The sequence below is a fragment of the Bacillus rossius genome, chromosome 5 (genome assembly GCF_032445375.1).
Source record: "Bacillus rossius redtenbacheri isolate Brsri chromosome 5, Brsri_v3, whole genome shotgun sequence".
Lineage (NCBI taxonomy): Eukaryota > Metazoa > Arthropoda > Insecta > Phasmatodea > Bacillidae > Bacillus > Bacillus rossius.
Genome location: NC_086333.1, coordinates 54,461,214 through 54,478,053, shown reverse-complemented (window position 1 = coordinate 54,478,053; position 16,840 = coordinate 54,461,214). Strand labels below are relative to the sequence as shown.

General features: G+C 35.5%; 1 protein-coding gene across 1 annotated transcript in view; it reads left to right on the top strand.

Annotated features, from left to right (window-relative positions):
• The first annotated feature begins 6,820 nt into the window (after window positions 1-6,820).
• LOC134531813 (sensory neuron membrane protein 1-like) overlaps window positions 6,821-16,840 on the top strand; it is a 118,246-nt gene continuing 108,226 nt past the window's right edge. The window contains exon 1 of the mRNA XM_063367762.1: window positions 6,821-6,966. Within this exon, the coding sequence (XP_063223832.1) occupies window positions 6,823-6,966 (144 nt within the window). The 5' untranslated portion in view covers window positions 6,821-6,822. The remainder of the gene's footprint in view (window positions 6,967-16,840) is intronic.

Below are 16,840 nucleotides of genomic sequence, written 5' to 3'. Positions count from 1 at the left end.
AATTTTTCTCTCGAAAACGGGAATTTTTGAATTGTGGAATTTTTTGAGATTTTTTGGCGGAATTTTTTTCCACAGAAATGTACATTTTGGCGAATTTTGAGGAATTTTGGGCAATTTTTGCCCAATTTTGGCGAATTTTGAGGGTCAAAGGTCAAGGTCAAACTTGTCCCGTTACGATGTGTCCCGTTACACTCCTCCAAGATGGCCGCCGTGACGTCACAATCCAATATGGCGGACCGACAATCACAATCCACACCCAGAACCCGTGCGCCCGCACCGGCTATCCTATACTACTAACCTCTAAGCGCAAGGCTCTGAATTGGCGCGCAGTCTTTTAGTCGTCAATAAGACAAATGTGAAAATTGCGCGGTGACCGTATCATTATATGGCGGAGAAATGAAGATAAAGGTGTAATGCAAGTTCCTTAAGTGCTTTCAAGAATCTGAACCGGTTGTTTTACGCCTAAACATTACTCTAAATACACGCTTTTTAGCCATTTTAACTCTTCTAAAAATACTGTTTAAAAACTTAATCTGAAATCAAAAGTATATTTCGGCCCTCAGCGAATTCTTAATACTTTTCGTAAACAGACTCCACTCGGATATCTTGAGTAATTTTCAAATCGCGTTGTTTTTCCTGAAGCTCTGCGCAACGTTTGTGTGCCCGGGTAGGCGGGGGCCTTACAGGAAAATAAGAAAACTTTTGGCTCTTAGGCGTGTTTGGTTCTGAGGTACAGTCATCAGATGACACGTGGTTATCTTCAGTTTGACTCTTTGCTAGCAAGGAGGTCGTGGATACTTCTTACGGTTTGATTGTATATGTATGTTTATGTGTGTGCAAGTCATTCTTATGTGAATCAGTGGTTAAGATAGACGTCCGCACGTGAGTGGCACTTAAGTTCTAACTAATGGTGAGTCATGTTAAACTACCAATGATATGAAAACCTGAGCTTCAAAACTCATAAAAAAAAGTCGCCAGGTTTTGTGGAAACTATAAAAATTAATATATGATTTCCCTGTTACTGCGGATCTGGGGGGAGTGGAATTTTAATAGAACATCCCTCAAAAATCAATAGTGATGTTTTAAAACGCACATTTAGGTCATCTGAAAACCCTCAAGTGGCTTTTAAAAACCTGAAATTCTTAAATTAAAATTGCGACCTATGAAATTAAGATACTTATAATGTCACAGCTTCTGATTATGGCATATATGACTAAAGAGAAAGCTACTCTCTAATTTTGTTTGTTAAGTAGCCATGAATTGAGCCAAAGATAAGTAATTTTAAGTTGAGTTGCGCTTTAGAAAGGGGCCATGGAGCCTCCCTGCCTCTTCTGATGACTACTCATGTTCTCATTGACTTTATTCATGTCATAGTTTGTACGCCACGAAATAAACTGTATTAGAAAAATGTGAGTCTTTCAGTACTCACCAGTGATTTGTAACATCTAACATCGGTAAAAAACAAATTTATGCGTTCTAATGTTACAAATGCGCTTATAATGCGACATTCTGACACGAAATTTAACTTATAGTTCTTTAAAATAATGCCGGGCGTGATAAATATAAGCAAATTGTGTTTTCAACTACATTTCTGGACGCGAATCACACTAAGTTTCCGCACCCGCCGCAAGAATTCACAGCTGGAGCAGCTACGACAACTATTGAATCATTTGATTAGCAGACCGAAATTTTTAACTATATAATAGAACGGCTCCGATAAACGAATTGAAAAAAAATAGTGAACTCCGTCTTTGGACATGATTTTCGACAAGGAATTATATTGAAATACTGCCCATCTTCACTAAACAGCAAATATTCTAATGTTTCCCTTTGTCTTTGTGAACTTTGAATCGCACCATCCGTCACAGGTGGCAGCACCATGGTTGTTACACGTTCTCGTTCACGAAATTTCTCCCACCGAATGCCGTATACCAAGAGCTAAGATTTCACACACAAAAAAAAATACGGCCAAAGAGTTCCGAATGTTTACTCAAAGATTGTTGGACAGTCGTCAAAAGTCGTAGCCGGGAGAAGCTTTGACTCTGTAACACGCTGTGATCTCACTGTGGAACAACACGGACGTCAGACCGGGTGAAAGACGCTCGTCGCTGCAGAGTGCCAAGTATCGGAGCGCGTCGAGACTGCCGCCTCCCCTGCCGTCGTCGCGTCGCGGGCCAGTGTGGTTGTCGCCGACGAGGCTGACGTTCCCGTCGTGCTGAGTGTGGACACAAGTGTCTCGTCGCCGATCGCGGGCTCTGTGCAAACTGCTCTGTGCGGGCTGTTTGCCCGGTCTCTTCGGGGTTCGTCGCAGGGACCTGATCCACGGTTTTTCAACACACCCCGAATAATCCATCGACGTGAGGCATCTCAGCTCTCGGCATACGGCACTTGGCAGGAGTAGTTTCGAGAATGGAACGGAAATGTGCAACCACGGGGCCGCCATCTGTGGCGGGTGACGCGAACCAAATTTCGCTGAGGCAAAGAGAAATTTAACAGTGTTAACCGGTTAATGATTAAACAAGATGGACAGTATTTTAATAAAATTCCTTGTCGAAAATCAGGTCCAAAAAAAAAAAAAAACTAATTTAGTACATTTTTATGTCTTTTTCACGTTTACCGGAGCCCTTTCATTATACAGTTGAAAATTTCTGTCTGCTTAATCAAATGATTAAATAGCAAAACGTAGCTGATCTGGCTGCGAATTCTAGCGGCGAGTGCGGAAACTACGCGTGTTTCGCTTCCAGAAATGTACTTGAAGACACGATTTTGCATAAATATTTTATCACGGTCAGCATTATTTTTAAGAATTATACTTTTAATTTCGTGTACGAGTTTGGTATTGTGAGTGTATTTGCAAAATGAGAACACATTAATTTGCTCGTTAGCAAGTTTAGATATTACACATCACCAGCAACTATTGAGACTTGATTGCATGTTGTTTTTTTTTTTTTTAGTTTAATTCTCTTTCTTCTTCTTCTTTGCAAACATGTAAATTTTTGTCGTACGACTGGACAGCTTGGTCTCTCTGTTGAGAATGTATGAATCTCCAGTGTGTTTATTTTATTATTTGAAAGAAAAAAAAACCATACCAATAAACCTATAAATCACACTTAGAATATGTTTTAGTAATAACAGCTAAAAATCAGTGGAGTTTGACTCAGATATTGTTGAAACTGCTCCATTGGAGACAGTAGATTCCAGATGTTTGTTGTAGTAACCGAAAATGACTGCTTCATGAGCGGTTTTCACCAACTTTCGTGAAGTCCAATGATTTACCCAGTAATAACCTGTTAGCAGAATTTTCAGTTACTAACGTTGCACTGGTTAAAATCAGATTTGTCGTAAGATGACTTTGGTGGTTTACAGTATAATTCACCTGACTAAAAAATTAATTAAAATCAAACACCATAGCACTTTAACACATTATTGCAAAATTTAAATTTGCTAAATATTCTTCTCAGTGTCTGAATACGAGAGCTGTGATTGTACTTTTATTGATATAATGCCCCGTTGGAAGTACTTTAGTTCTGTCACAAAAAAAAGTGGAATTTGTTAAAGGGAATAAAGAAGAATATTAATAATAATGATGATTTAAGTCTCATACAATAATGAATTATCCGATAGGATTGAAATTTTTTGTGATCGGCCCTCACTGACCTGCACTATTAATCATGACTAGGGACTGGAAATATTCGTGGGTTCATTGACCTGATGGATTAACTGTATAATATTATGCATGCAGATGCTGATATAAATATGCTTGGGGCAGGTATTTTACCACGAAACATTATCTGTTTTTTCTTTCGCTTTGATATTTATTAATATATTTTCTGTTTTACCATACGTAATTGATTGCACTTCTTTTCTCGGTCTGTTTTGGAATCAAACTTCAAACTTAGAAATGTGTTTAAACGCAAGCTAAAAACCTTTAATGTAAGCAGCTAAACAAATAAACCAACTACAAAAACCTTTAAGGTGTTAAAGGTTGCCGGCAATACCAGGTTAACATTTTGGGGGTTATAATTTCATCCGTCCGTCTGTACGTCGAAAGTTAAAAGCTGAGAAAGTTGTTTGACGAATGGATGAAATTATTCTAGATTTCTGATTGGCTTAAGGTATCGTTACTGACAGACGGATGGGAAACGGACAAACGCAATGGATCTTTGTGAATTCAGCTTCATGGTCTAAAGTACTTCCCAAGGCTGTTATACGCCTCTGGAGTTGGAGCTGCCACAACTTCTAAATTGCAAATAACGGAGAAAGTACCTGTTTGACATGTGAGCGCTAAACGTCTGGATAGTGTTAGATCGATACAAAAGTTCTACCAACGTACGCAAAAACTTGTCGCGGTGGTAAATGATTGAGTTCACTGCAATAATGGCGTTACCCAGCAATTATTAAAAAATAATAATAATTTTACAACAAAGTTTAAATCGAGATCATAGAGAAGAAAACGAAATGAGGTTAGGGTAGCGATATATATAATATATATATCGCTACCCTAACCTCATTTCGTTTTCTTCTCTATGTGTTGTTTGTGTTTGTGTGTGTGAGTGGGGGGGGGGGGGGGGACCCCGAGAATACCTCCCACTAGTCACCGTAAAGGTCGCGCCGCATTTTCCGCTTGCGAAAAAAAAAAGAATTCCGGATTTGACCCTGGAGAGTGAGTGTTGTGACCATTCAATTATTGCAGTAGTGAAGGAGGGGGGCGGGGGTTTTTGTGCGCTCGTGATTCATTGATCTCCGATCAGTACCGAGCAAGTCCGAAGTTCACCGCTCGCTCGCACAGGAATAAGTTTCTGTACTTTAAAAAAAAATATTCCTTCAGAAAATAGTTGCCAATAAAAAGAAATAGTTTGTAATAATGAAAGAAATATATCATAACTTTTTAAAACACACGACTATGGCAATTTTTGAAATTGGAAAATAGTGTTTCGAGATAATACTTAGTATTTCTCATGAACATTGTCACATAATATTATATATTAATTGATGTTTCATTCAAGCATCATTTTTTTTATCAAACCATGGACAAAAATAATCGAATACTCAACAATTTTACTTTTTTTGTTGTATCATGCTTTTTAATGTGCGCAGTTAATACAAAAAAAACTTTTCAGGGCACTGCTTACAAATAAATTTAACAATTGGAGATTCTAGAACAACACAAAGCATAAATGCCCCATTAAGAATCCGAACCCAGTATTACTGAGCACACTATTTTGTAAGTGATGCAGTTGTTGCCAAGTAAATGTACAAATATAGCTATACCATGTGGATAGATATTTTACTTTACGAAAATTAACGTTGTATAACCCGACAGTCTACAACTTGAGCGCTCAAGACGAGATTGTGTTATTTATGGTATGAACTTGAAAGCAAGCGAAGAGCCGTTGAAATAGCAACTTGCATTTATGATTTTGTAATGATTCAGCATAACATCGATGTCAGATGGCTGTGGTGGACATCAGAAGAATGTAATACTTTTAACAATGTGCAGACTCATTCAGGGGTCGAAACCATCTACCATAAATTCTTTCAAAGAGGACATACTGAAATAAAGTGTGATTCATTATGCTATAAGATTGAAAAAAAGCCCAAGAATATCCCGGTTTATTTTCCCGAAGGGTGGGCGGAGATAACTCGAACAAGCAGGAACAATCCTCGCCCATTTATAGACAGAACAATGTTTAAATGACGATTTTTTCTTGAATTTAAGACTAACTCAAAAATAATTCCAATAAATTCCCATGAGATCCATATACTGGCTACAGACAAGTCTCAATCAATGTACAGTAAAACAGATTTTAACGAATCCTTTCAGGAAATGCAGATAAAGAGGACAGAAGGACTGCCCTCAACAACAGGAGTCACAAAGGCATACGAGACTTTATCAATCTTTGCACCCAAGTACAAAGATCTATGTTCAATGTGTGACAAGTTTATAATTCTGAGAGAACACCACGCATGTTATCGAGCATTGAAGGGTGATTAAACGTATTCATGATGCACTGCCAGTACCAGACAATGACGAGTCGGGTGAAGAATTCACATTATTAACTATTAAATATTCTGCTTTTCCACTGTCAAAGTGAATTGCTAAGTGGTAGGTACTGAACTTTCAGTTGTATTAATATTTTCACGAGTCGATAACCAATAAATGAAATTCAAAATGCAATTTTACAAATAGTATAAACATTCTTTTTATTGGTTTTAATTACTGTCGCAGATTCACAAATGTGTCAAATTTTTACTTAATTTATACTTAAATTTTGTAGGGGGAGGGGGTTGGTTTTTAATAACATTGAAGGTACGGATTACGGAGGATCCTAGGTGCGTCTCAGGCCGAAGCCCGAGACGCCTAGTCGAGCTGGTATTAGCCGTGCAGGAAGACGGTCGGATGCATCGTGCGTTTTGTTCGGGGATTGACCAGCCGTGGCAGCGATTGGCGCCTTGACTAACCCCCCTTTAAAACTAGCTTAAAACTATGGGCCAAGGTAAAACCGGCATAAGACCCTGGTCACAGATATACGGAATGCAAGGGCATGCATTAGTAGCGTAGGAGTATGCAGAAGACAGAGAGAGTGTTATGAATGAAGAGTTGGACAGAGTGGGAAAGAGTTAACCGTGCTGACGATCCGCAACGTGCGATTTATGTAACCGAAGATGCGTTGACGATCGCGGATTGACCCGGGGTCGGCGGAGAGTCGTAAGGAGGAGTGGGGAAGAGAGAAAGGTGGGGACTTGTAGTTGTGGAGGGGGGTAGAGCCGCAGGGGGAGGGGAGCAGCCGCGCCGGCGCCGGTCGGGACGGGCAGAGCGCGATGGAGAAGCGCGGCGTGAGGTCGTACCTGACGCGGACGCCGTGCGTCGCGGCGGCCGCCGCCTCCGGCGCGCTGCTGACGCTGCTAGGCGCGTGCCTGGGCTGGGTGTACATGCCCGCCGAGCTGGACCGCCAGGTGGTTGAGGTCAGTGTTCAACAGCAGTACAGCATGTCCACAAAAAAAAAAAAAAAGGCCCAGTCATAAATTTTAATAGCATCAACTCTTAGGCTGGGTTCACAATTGAAAAAAATAACAGTAACAGTAGGTCGTGTGCATAGGATATGAACGCCATGTTTCCTAACCTAACGATTCACAATAGCAGAAAGTTGGTCGTGTGCATGGGAGCGAGGTCGTTCGCATAGGAGTGAAATGAATATATTTTATTTCGGTCGCGTACGCATGGCACAACAGCCAATGAGAGAAGAGCAGGGTGCTTTTTTGGCGGGACTAGAAATATGTTTATATTTATCAACCATATTGTGGTAAGAAAATGTCGAGATAATAATAGTTTTATCGTTATTTTGAAAGTTAATATGTTTATTTACTGACACTGAAAACAGATGTCGCATAGTTCGCGAAATTTCATTGGCTGAAATTAACAGTAAGAATTCAATTGTGAACCGATTTCGCAGTTCGCACAGGTCGTGTGCACAGGTGTGTGCATGGCTTGCTATGCACTCGCTTAATTTTTTTTAATTGTGAACCCAGCCTTACGCGTTGTTTGATGTTGGTTCCAGGTCACAGTTAAAAGAGTAACTCAAAAAAACAGTTTTTAGATAAGTGCATGTTTTTTTCTCGCTTGCAGAGCCAATTGGCGACTCCTGACCGTAAAGCGTTCTGTGTTCTGCAATTTGCTAAGAGCGAATCTGTAATTTCAGTTCAACGTGCGTTTCGTTAAAAATTTTAATTGTGATCCCCCACGTGAAAAAAAACTGCCGATGGTACAGGCAATTCAAGACGACAGAGATATGTTTCGCCGGCTTCCGTGATCACCTGACATATCGCCATGCGATCGGGTCTACGTTCCGTCGCTACCTAATGCTTTCCCAGAGTTGAAGACACTGAATTAATCCATTAATCTGGACTTGTTAACCATAGTGTTGGAAAAATTTTACTTTAGCCTGGATGTGTGTCACAACTAAAGGTTCACCAATTGGACTTTTGTAAGAAAAACTAGGTTAGTTTACCTTCAATTTGAATTATGATTTGTTGTTAACAGTCTAAATTAAACTGGGCCATTATTTTATGGATATTATGTGTAACAGGATGGAAGTTCACTTTGGCTTATTTTCAAACGAATGAAAAATAGTTTCTGTAACAGATTAGAATATTGAAACAATAGCTACGACTACCAGTAACGGATATATTTTAATATTTAAACCAGTGAATACTGTGTCTGCAATTTAGTTTTCTTCAGTTTTACTTTCAATTTACTAGCAGAGAAGAATTAGTTAAAAAACAAATGCGTCGACGATATTTAACACTTTCATGGTACAATTTAATAGGACGAACCGTGCGTTGTATCGTTTTTTTGATGCTAGCTCTATGTTTATCTCTGAATAATATAAAACAAAGTCGCTATCCGTGTCTGACTTTCTATTAATAAACTTCTTTTAAGCTGGACCATATAGTTCGATGCGGTTTTCATCATAATTTAGAGAATTTCGTCCGGAAGGTTAATGTATGTAATATATTGATATTAAATTTAAAAATAGTAGAGAAATCTCTATGTTTTGTAATCAAGTCCTAAAAAGACGCTTTTAAGGCTCACATGACTGATACATCAAATTAATATAAGTACATATTACAGAATTGTATGTCTTCAAACAGAATGTTTTTGAGCACTTGAGTGCTTTTCACACAACTACATGTAGCCATTTCCTAAACAAAATATGTTTGTGTTATCTTATAAGTAAAAAATCTGTTAACATTTTTTTACAAATAAATATTTTATTTATGGGTATTACGGGCTAGTAGGTATTTAATTTTTTTTTAAACAACACCGGACTCTTGCGAGAAATCTTTGCTTAAAGGTTCTTACTTATTAAATCTAGACGATGTCACATTTGTAGATCGCATCCATGTGAAGCAGGAGCAGGTTGCTAGTTTTTTTTAAAATAATTCAAAATTTGTAATTACGCACGTACATACGACCACACACCTTTTAAAAATTAAAACTTCATTACATCCAACAGGGTAGTTCGAAATCATGACTCATCAGAGCGTAACTAAATATGCAACGCTCACGAGTGGGGCGTTCGACGGCCTTGGGGGGGGGGAGGCGTAGTAACGAATGAAATATAGAGTCAGACTACGAGAAAGATATTGTAGGCTTGTACAACTCTTGGCTGCGGTTATTTTTGCATAAATGAAATACGTTTTTCGAAATAATACTGAGTATTTCTTACGAAAACAGAATATTAATCAAGTTATAGTTATCAATACTTCTACTGGGTGCTTTGGTTAAAAATGTTCTTTAAAACTTATATTGGTTCAATATGTTCAGTGGAGTAATTAAAATCTCTGAGGTAGCAAGAAAATAATTATTCAAAAATAAATGTGGACAAAACATACATAGCTCTGGTCACATAAAACGATTACACATAGTTAACCCTTGTATTACAGAACACTACAAATCAAAAACTCAGATCATTAAAGGTGAGCAAGAAAATATTGCATTCGAAGATACTATATTTAATCATAAAAAGCAATTATTTCAATACAATACTTCAATAAATGTATATGCTGAGATGTGGTTATAAAATAAAGCCATGTCAATACGGTGAGTTCAAATCCAACAAATGTCCAGGATTCAGTAGAAAAATAAATTTGATATGTTTTTAAAATATCATGGAAATTTTCAAATAATAAACAGTTATAATTTTCCATCGTAAATAAGCCAGATATGCACGAGGATCTATCTCATCCTATGGACTTGTAACACGATATTCAGTTCGTATTTTTCACGTATTATTAATAAAAATAAGCAAATCATTAAAAATCTAGACTAACAATAATTCAAATACTTGTGCAACTGTTTATTACGTTTAAGTGCATGTGCGTGTGCATTTAGAGTGGCTAAAATAACTTGGCGTCAATAAAATTTGCAGGAAGTACCTTATAAAATGCACAAGATGTGTGCAGGAAAAGGATGCCAACTTATTTAAGTCATTTTATGCTCTAATCTCTACGCGCTTGTAAACAAAAAATTGCTAAAACAGTTCGTGTTGTATGCACTATTTCGCTACATCAATACTTCCGGATGTTGCAAATGCACACACTAATATGCGTGATTACGACGTGCTTGGTTAAGGCCTTAGCTTAGTTAGCCACTATGGCCCGTAATCCACCTAAGTTCCGTTATCCAGCAGACCTTTGTCTTAGCGTTCAAGTATCTCACTCAACAATCGAGGGCAGACCTAGAAAGTTAATAATTTCAACTGCGCGCCGTGATGACGTCAGCCAATCAAAACATTTAAGACAGATTTACGCTTGGTAATTTTAAGTAAAACTTTAAACATGGATCTAAGGGAATTAAACATTATGCACTAAATCAAGACACAAATAAAGACACAAACAAAAGTAATACAAGCATTGCTCAAAATCTATTTATTTATTTTACTTTTACAAAAGATTTATGTTGGACACCAGTTGCCAATAAATAGTTTGTAATTCTACAAGAAAGATATTGTATCTTTGTACAGCACATAGTTATGGTTATTATCGCATATAATGACATATTTTGTAGAAAGAAAAATTAGTACGTATTTCATATGAAAATTGGTGCACAATTTAATATTTTAATTGATGTTTTATTCAAACATAATTTTTCTGAACCATGTAAAAATAATAGAATATTCCATAATTCGACTTTATTTTTTTATTAGACTGATTAATGTGCGCAGTTAATAATAAACAGCTATTCAGGGAACGGTTTGAAAATAACTTTGAACTATTTGAGGTAGGCCTACTGGGACAGCATAAATACTCGGGTAAGAATTTTAACCCAGTGTTACTGCGAACAATATTTTGTAGTGATACAGTTGTTTTCATGTAACTGTACAAATTTTCAAGTACATTCAAACCTCATTACTACACGCTTTATATTAGCTTCACCTGTATGTTTGTTTGTATGTTTGTATGTTTGTAACTGACTCCTTTGGGTGCGATTTTGACCCACTTTAAACGGCCAGATTTCATTCAAACTTTGTAGATTTATCGAGGACCTATGACAATACACTAATTTGATAAGATTATTCCATTATTAAATTTGAAAAATAAGATTTTTGTCAATTTATATAATTTCACAAGAAAAGATTTCGCACATGACCGAAATGGTTTTCTTTGCAATGTGCGAACTCTTGTCTTTCAGTTGGTCTTTGGCGCGATATTAACAAAGCCTACTAAATATTGTGACATTTAATTAAATGAAAAGTGAGAGTGGGTTATGATTATTGTGAACAATATACTTTCTTGAAGAGAATATTATCTATATTTGTAAAAATATGAAAAAAACCCTGAAATAAGGGCTTTAAATGTTGTTTCTTTCGTTAAATAGAGAAACACTATTACGTCTTTGTTTCATTTTACCAATCAACCAAGAGTGAAACATTATTATAAAACAACATTTTCTGCAAATATTTCACGAACAATGGAAAAATTGAGGTTTGATTTTGCTGTGAAACCAACCGCAGATGGGAAATCAAACACCATATGCATAACCTCATTAGCTACACCTGATGGGCAGATTTTTGAAATTCCACTCGAAAACCAACCTGCAAATCTACACCAAGCAGTTACGAATACTCCAAACTATGCCAAGGTCAGTAAATCATTAAATAAAAGACATCAAACACGGAAAATATGGATAATTTTGACAGATGATATATCAAAAACATATTTGGATAGAGAGCAAAACTTACAGTGTAAGGATTTTTACCTGGAATAAATTGATGGAAAAAAGTGCTGAATCTATAGCTAGTGGATAAAATAAAAAAAAATGGAAAAATTGTTACAAAAATTTCTTGAAAAATAAAACTATATCTGAAACTCAAAATTTAGGGAAAATTACAAAATATTTCATGACTGAGAAATTCACGGGCAGAAAATCAAATGATTACCAGTGGATTAAAGATTTCAACAAAGAATGTGAACGTTTCCTAATCAAAGAAGACAAAAAGAAAATAGAAATTTAAAACATTTCTTAGAATACTCCAGTGTTGTTTGGTACAACTGCATGCAAATGAAACTTACAGTGGAATCGGACTGGAAAAAATGGGAGAAACTTTTTAGTGAGACATTTGAAAACAAAGGATGGTCACCCATCAGATATGCTGAATTAGAATAAACATCAATGACTTCCCGAATATATTGATTTCCATAGCAGGATTTTGAAATTATTGAGTACTATAGTTCTTCAACACGCTATATTGGATATATATTTTAGAAGTAGCCAATATCTACTCAAATTCACTTTAATAGCAAAGTCATGTAATAAACAAAAAATTGAGCCACATCTAGAGACACTTCTGAGATAAAACAATATTTATCGATTTTATTTTAACTGCAGCCAATATCTATTCAAAACCTACTTTAATAGTAAATTGATGTAATAACTATCAAGTTTTTTTACATTGTTATAAAATTTCTTGCATACGTCGATAAAGAAGTATCACTTTAAATTATAAATAAACCAAACTAAAAAGTAGAAAAATAATAATAGATTAAAAAAACTAAAAAAACACGCTTTATATAGAAAACCAAACTAAAAAAAAAGAAAATAAATTTTAATAAATTTGAATTAAGAAAAGTGTAAAAATTTTTAATAAATATAAATTAATAATAGTGTACTATATAAGAAAAAAATTATTTTATTTAAATAAAAGCGTGGGGTGCATGGTGTCAATAGTTATAAATATTTCATTGACATATATGAGTAGAAGGATTATCATTTCGATAATATCTTAAAAAATACCCCACGCTTTTCTGTGGGCGTTAATATTCACCACTCCTCTATATTTATTTTGGAGTGGTGAATAATTATATTCTTTATACTGCACCAGACTTTCGAAATAAATTTTATCAATAATATTGTATTTTACATATTTAATACTACTATTTTTGTCCAACCCCCCAATATTTTTTTGTCTGATAAACTTATTATTCTTATCTGACAACCTAATAATTTTGTCTGATCACCTAATAATTATCATGAGAATGCACATTTTGCGAAAATCTTCCGAGACTAGCTGAAAGTTATAAAACTTTAGCATCATCTCTGTTTTGTGATTGAGTGGGTTTCTTTCACGTTCGTGTCAATTTTTACCTACAGCACCAATCACAGTAATTCAGTGCGGAAGCAAACGCGTCTTGAGTGGCTCGGTCAAAGCAAAAACCTCTCTCGCAGACGGCCGCCATTTACAAAGAAGAAACCGAAGTTGCAGGCATACCTTGTTGCAGTCTACTGAGCAGAAGGTTTTCGCGAAAAATGTTTTATCGTCCGCTATTAATTTTTGTCTGATACCATAATAATTGTTATTATTTTCTGATTCCCTTACATTATTTGTGTAATCCCTAATAATTTTTTTTCTGAACCCCTAATTGTTTCTGTCGGTGTACATCGTCGAGGCCGGCGGGTAAGGTCGTCCCTAAGAGATTCGTTACGAGACGTAAAACGTAACGTAAGCTTTGACCGCGTGTTACGCAACACGCGCGAAGGTCGCCGCGGGAGAAACAACAGCGGTGCAGGATTACGTACATTAAAAACCCATGTCTGTGGCGAGTTCGCAGAAGCATGAATGTTCACCCGTGAGCTAGCATGGTAATGCGGCGTGAAATTACTGCCGAGGCAAGATGAAAATCGCAAGCAAGCGAACGTGATTCGTTTTGTCGGTGACTGCCCAACATTACGTTTACGTAAAAGCTACAATGATAAAACGCTAAAACAGGCAGCAAATTTTAGTGTTTATTTTTTTTGTTAACCTTCTCTATATTTAGTTTTTTTTTTTTTTTTTTTTTTTTTTTGCAGTTGCATCCATGTGTTTAGTTAGACCATTACATCACTCCTCAACTCGCTTCACAGCTCTTCTTCTAGTGGTGCGATGCACAGTCCGTATTTATTTAGTTATCTGACCGATGTAATGCGTCCACTTCTACGATTTATACCCGGCTCTGAATATATATTTTTTGATTAGTTGCATTAATTTTTTTCCGCAAAAAAAAATGGGACGCTCTTTAGATTGCAATAATGTACATCCGCCCCAGAGGTTTCTTTCTTGCAAACTGACGGCCGTCTGCAAGAGACGCATACCATTTGCCTAATGTCGCTAGGCCAATCAGGACGCGATTGCTTCCACACAAGAATGTTGTGGTTCGTGTGCCTGATACAAACTCAACAAATTACTAAACACAGACGACGCAACAGTGTTTCAACACACACACAAATACACTGCAAAAAAATCGTAAAATTTAATATACAAAGAAGTAGTAATTTCACATTTTTGTCGTGTTTTTTTGAAAAAGAAAAAACAAGTAGAGATGGTGAAAATTTACAAAAATGTTTCTAGGAAACCAAATTGTGCTACGGCCTTTGGTAAAAATATACGAATTATAATATATTGTTACAATAACTTACGCGTAACATTACACATGTGGATGTATAAATGAAATTACACGTACATCTAGTGTTAAATTAAACTCAGTAACCTTTTTTTGTCTGTTCAATGCACTTATAGGTACACACATACGTCATTGTAAAAGTAAAAAAATATTAGTCAGAGTAAATTTACAACTACCAAGGAACTGGGAAAAAAATGTATTTTCAATTTATACTAAAAAAAAACACTTACGTAGTTTATATAGGTTACGAAAGTGGCATTTACATTATTTATAAATTTATCAGTGTGCACGATGTTAGGATGATAGAATAAAAATCGAAAAGTTGTGAGTTCTATACTCCGATAAATCAGTGAGATTGTCAGAAGTGTTTACTTGAACAATTTTAAAGGTGACAAAATTAAAATTAGCTCGAAAGTACACATTGTTAATTAATAACTGTAAGTTAAAACAGATAGAATATTTTAGGAATTAGTACAAATTAACATGTTCATTGTTAATGTAAATGTACTCAATGATGCATTAAAATTATCTGACAGTTATGGCAAGAACATACATGCATGCATTATGTGAATACCTACATGTTTACTCTTTTGTTCAAGAAAAAAAAAATCTGTCGAGTGTAACAATACTAATGCTATGGTCTGGTAAATATTTCAAAACTGTTGGTGTATTTTAACTATGGTATAGTTTTTATTTATATATAGGCCCCTATTTACTATTATATATATATATATATATATATATATATATATATATATATATATATATATCAGTAAACATACACCAGATCATAGCAGTTGTACTGTTACATTCAACAGTATTTTTACTTGAACAAAAGAGTAAAAATGCATCAACACATGTAGGTGTCAAATTATAGTAACGGAGGGGGAGACTCGGTTGCCTCATACATTTTGTGTCAAATTTATTTTACAGTGACGAATTTTTTTAATTTTTTTTTGCTAAACATACATAGCTCTATCTATGAGGAAACCTTGAAAAAAAATGTAAATCTTCGTTAACGAGCAAATCTAGTACTATTACTATAACCATGATTGTTTCTCAGAATCTTCTCGCTCCGGGCTAGATTCAATTATTCCCAGAGTGTAGGTACTCATGGGTCAATACCATTATCAGAGGATTTACATCCTTTCTACCGGGTAACACCTGATTGGCTCAACGCTTCAACTCATTTCTTATTTCTGTCTCTGGATTCGTCAAAGGGCGTGTCAAGAGACATGTGGTCCAAATACAAAATAAAGGCATATGTATAGTTGGTTCAAGTCTATTTTACCAAGTGAATCCGTGAAATCCTTGTGTTTACTCTGGCATGGCGTAATGTTTTCTTAGAGAGTTATTGGTTTCTTTCTTTCGGGGCATCAGCGGGACATAATTGTTTTAACGGTAGTAATGCTTGTGAAAACTATTAGCATCGTTTCATGGTTATTTTTACAACACCATTAAAATATATTTTTATATAAATTGTTTAGGCACCTTTGGCATTACTGATTTTCCGGCAAGGCGTAATATACGTGATAGAAACTATGTTTTATGAAATAAATAGGAAGGAAGTAAATTTTAAACAGATATCTGAAAGTAACAAGTGATACTCTGACGAGAGGAAAAATATCATGGATAATAAATATACCATTGATAGGAACTCCAAAAACAGTAAGTTTTTACATATACCTTCAGTTACCAAATAATTAAACTATGTGATAGCGTTTTCAGGGAGACATCTAGTCCACACAAGTGAATCAGGATATATATTAAGTTTAATTGTATTTGTGTAATCGTAGTCTATTTATGTTTACTCAGATTCACAACATCGACGTGTACCTATAAACGAGATTTAGTTAAAGTTAATTTTGACAAGTGGGGGGATTTCACACATTTTTACGGGCTAGCAAAAATTTGGCAAAACATTTAAAACATTTTCAGTTAACTGTTTTCTGTCAACCCGCAGCTAATCGCAACAATATCGGAGCAAGAATGTATGCTGAAAATTCGTCTGGATAGAAATTTTCAACTCAGTTATGAGAGCTGTTTAAATTAAATAAAGAGCCTGCAGTCCCTTTTCGTCGACTTGAAAAATAAATTTAAAAAAAATATTTTACTATGTTTACTGCAAATATTTTTCCCAACAATTTAATTGCTTTTAATAGGCTACAAAAAAAAATTCAACTATTACGACTGTTAGCGCAGTAGGCTGTGAGAATGATGGATGCCAACCCTTCAGGGTCGATGGATGGTTGAATAAACTTTTGAAAATTTGTTAAATATTTGGTTATGTACTCATTTATACGAAATGAAAATTTAAAAAAAAATAGTGCTTTCATGCAAATGTTATAATTAGCTAGTAAAAATAATCATTTTATTAGTTTAGTAAATTTAATTGCATATT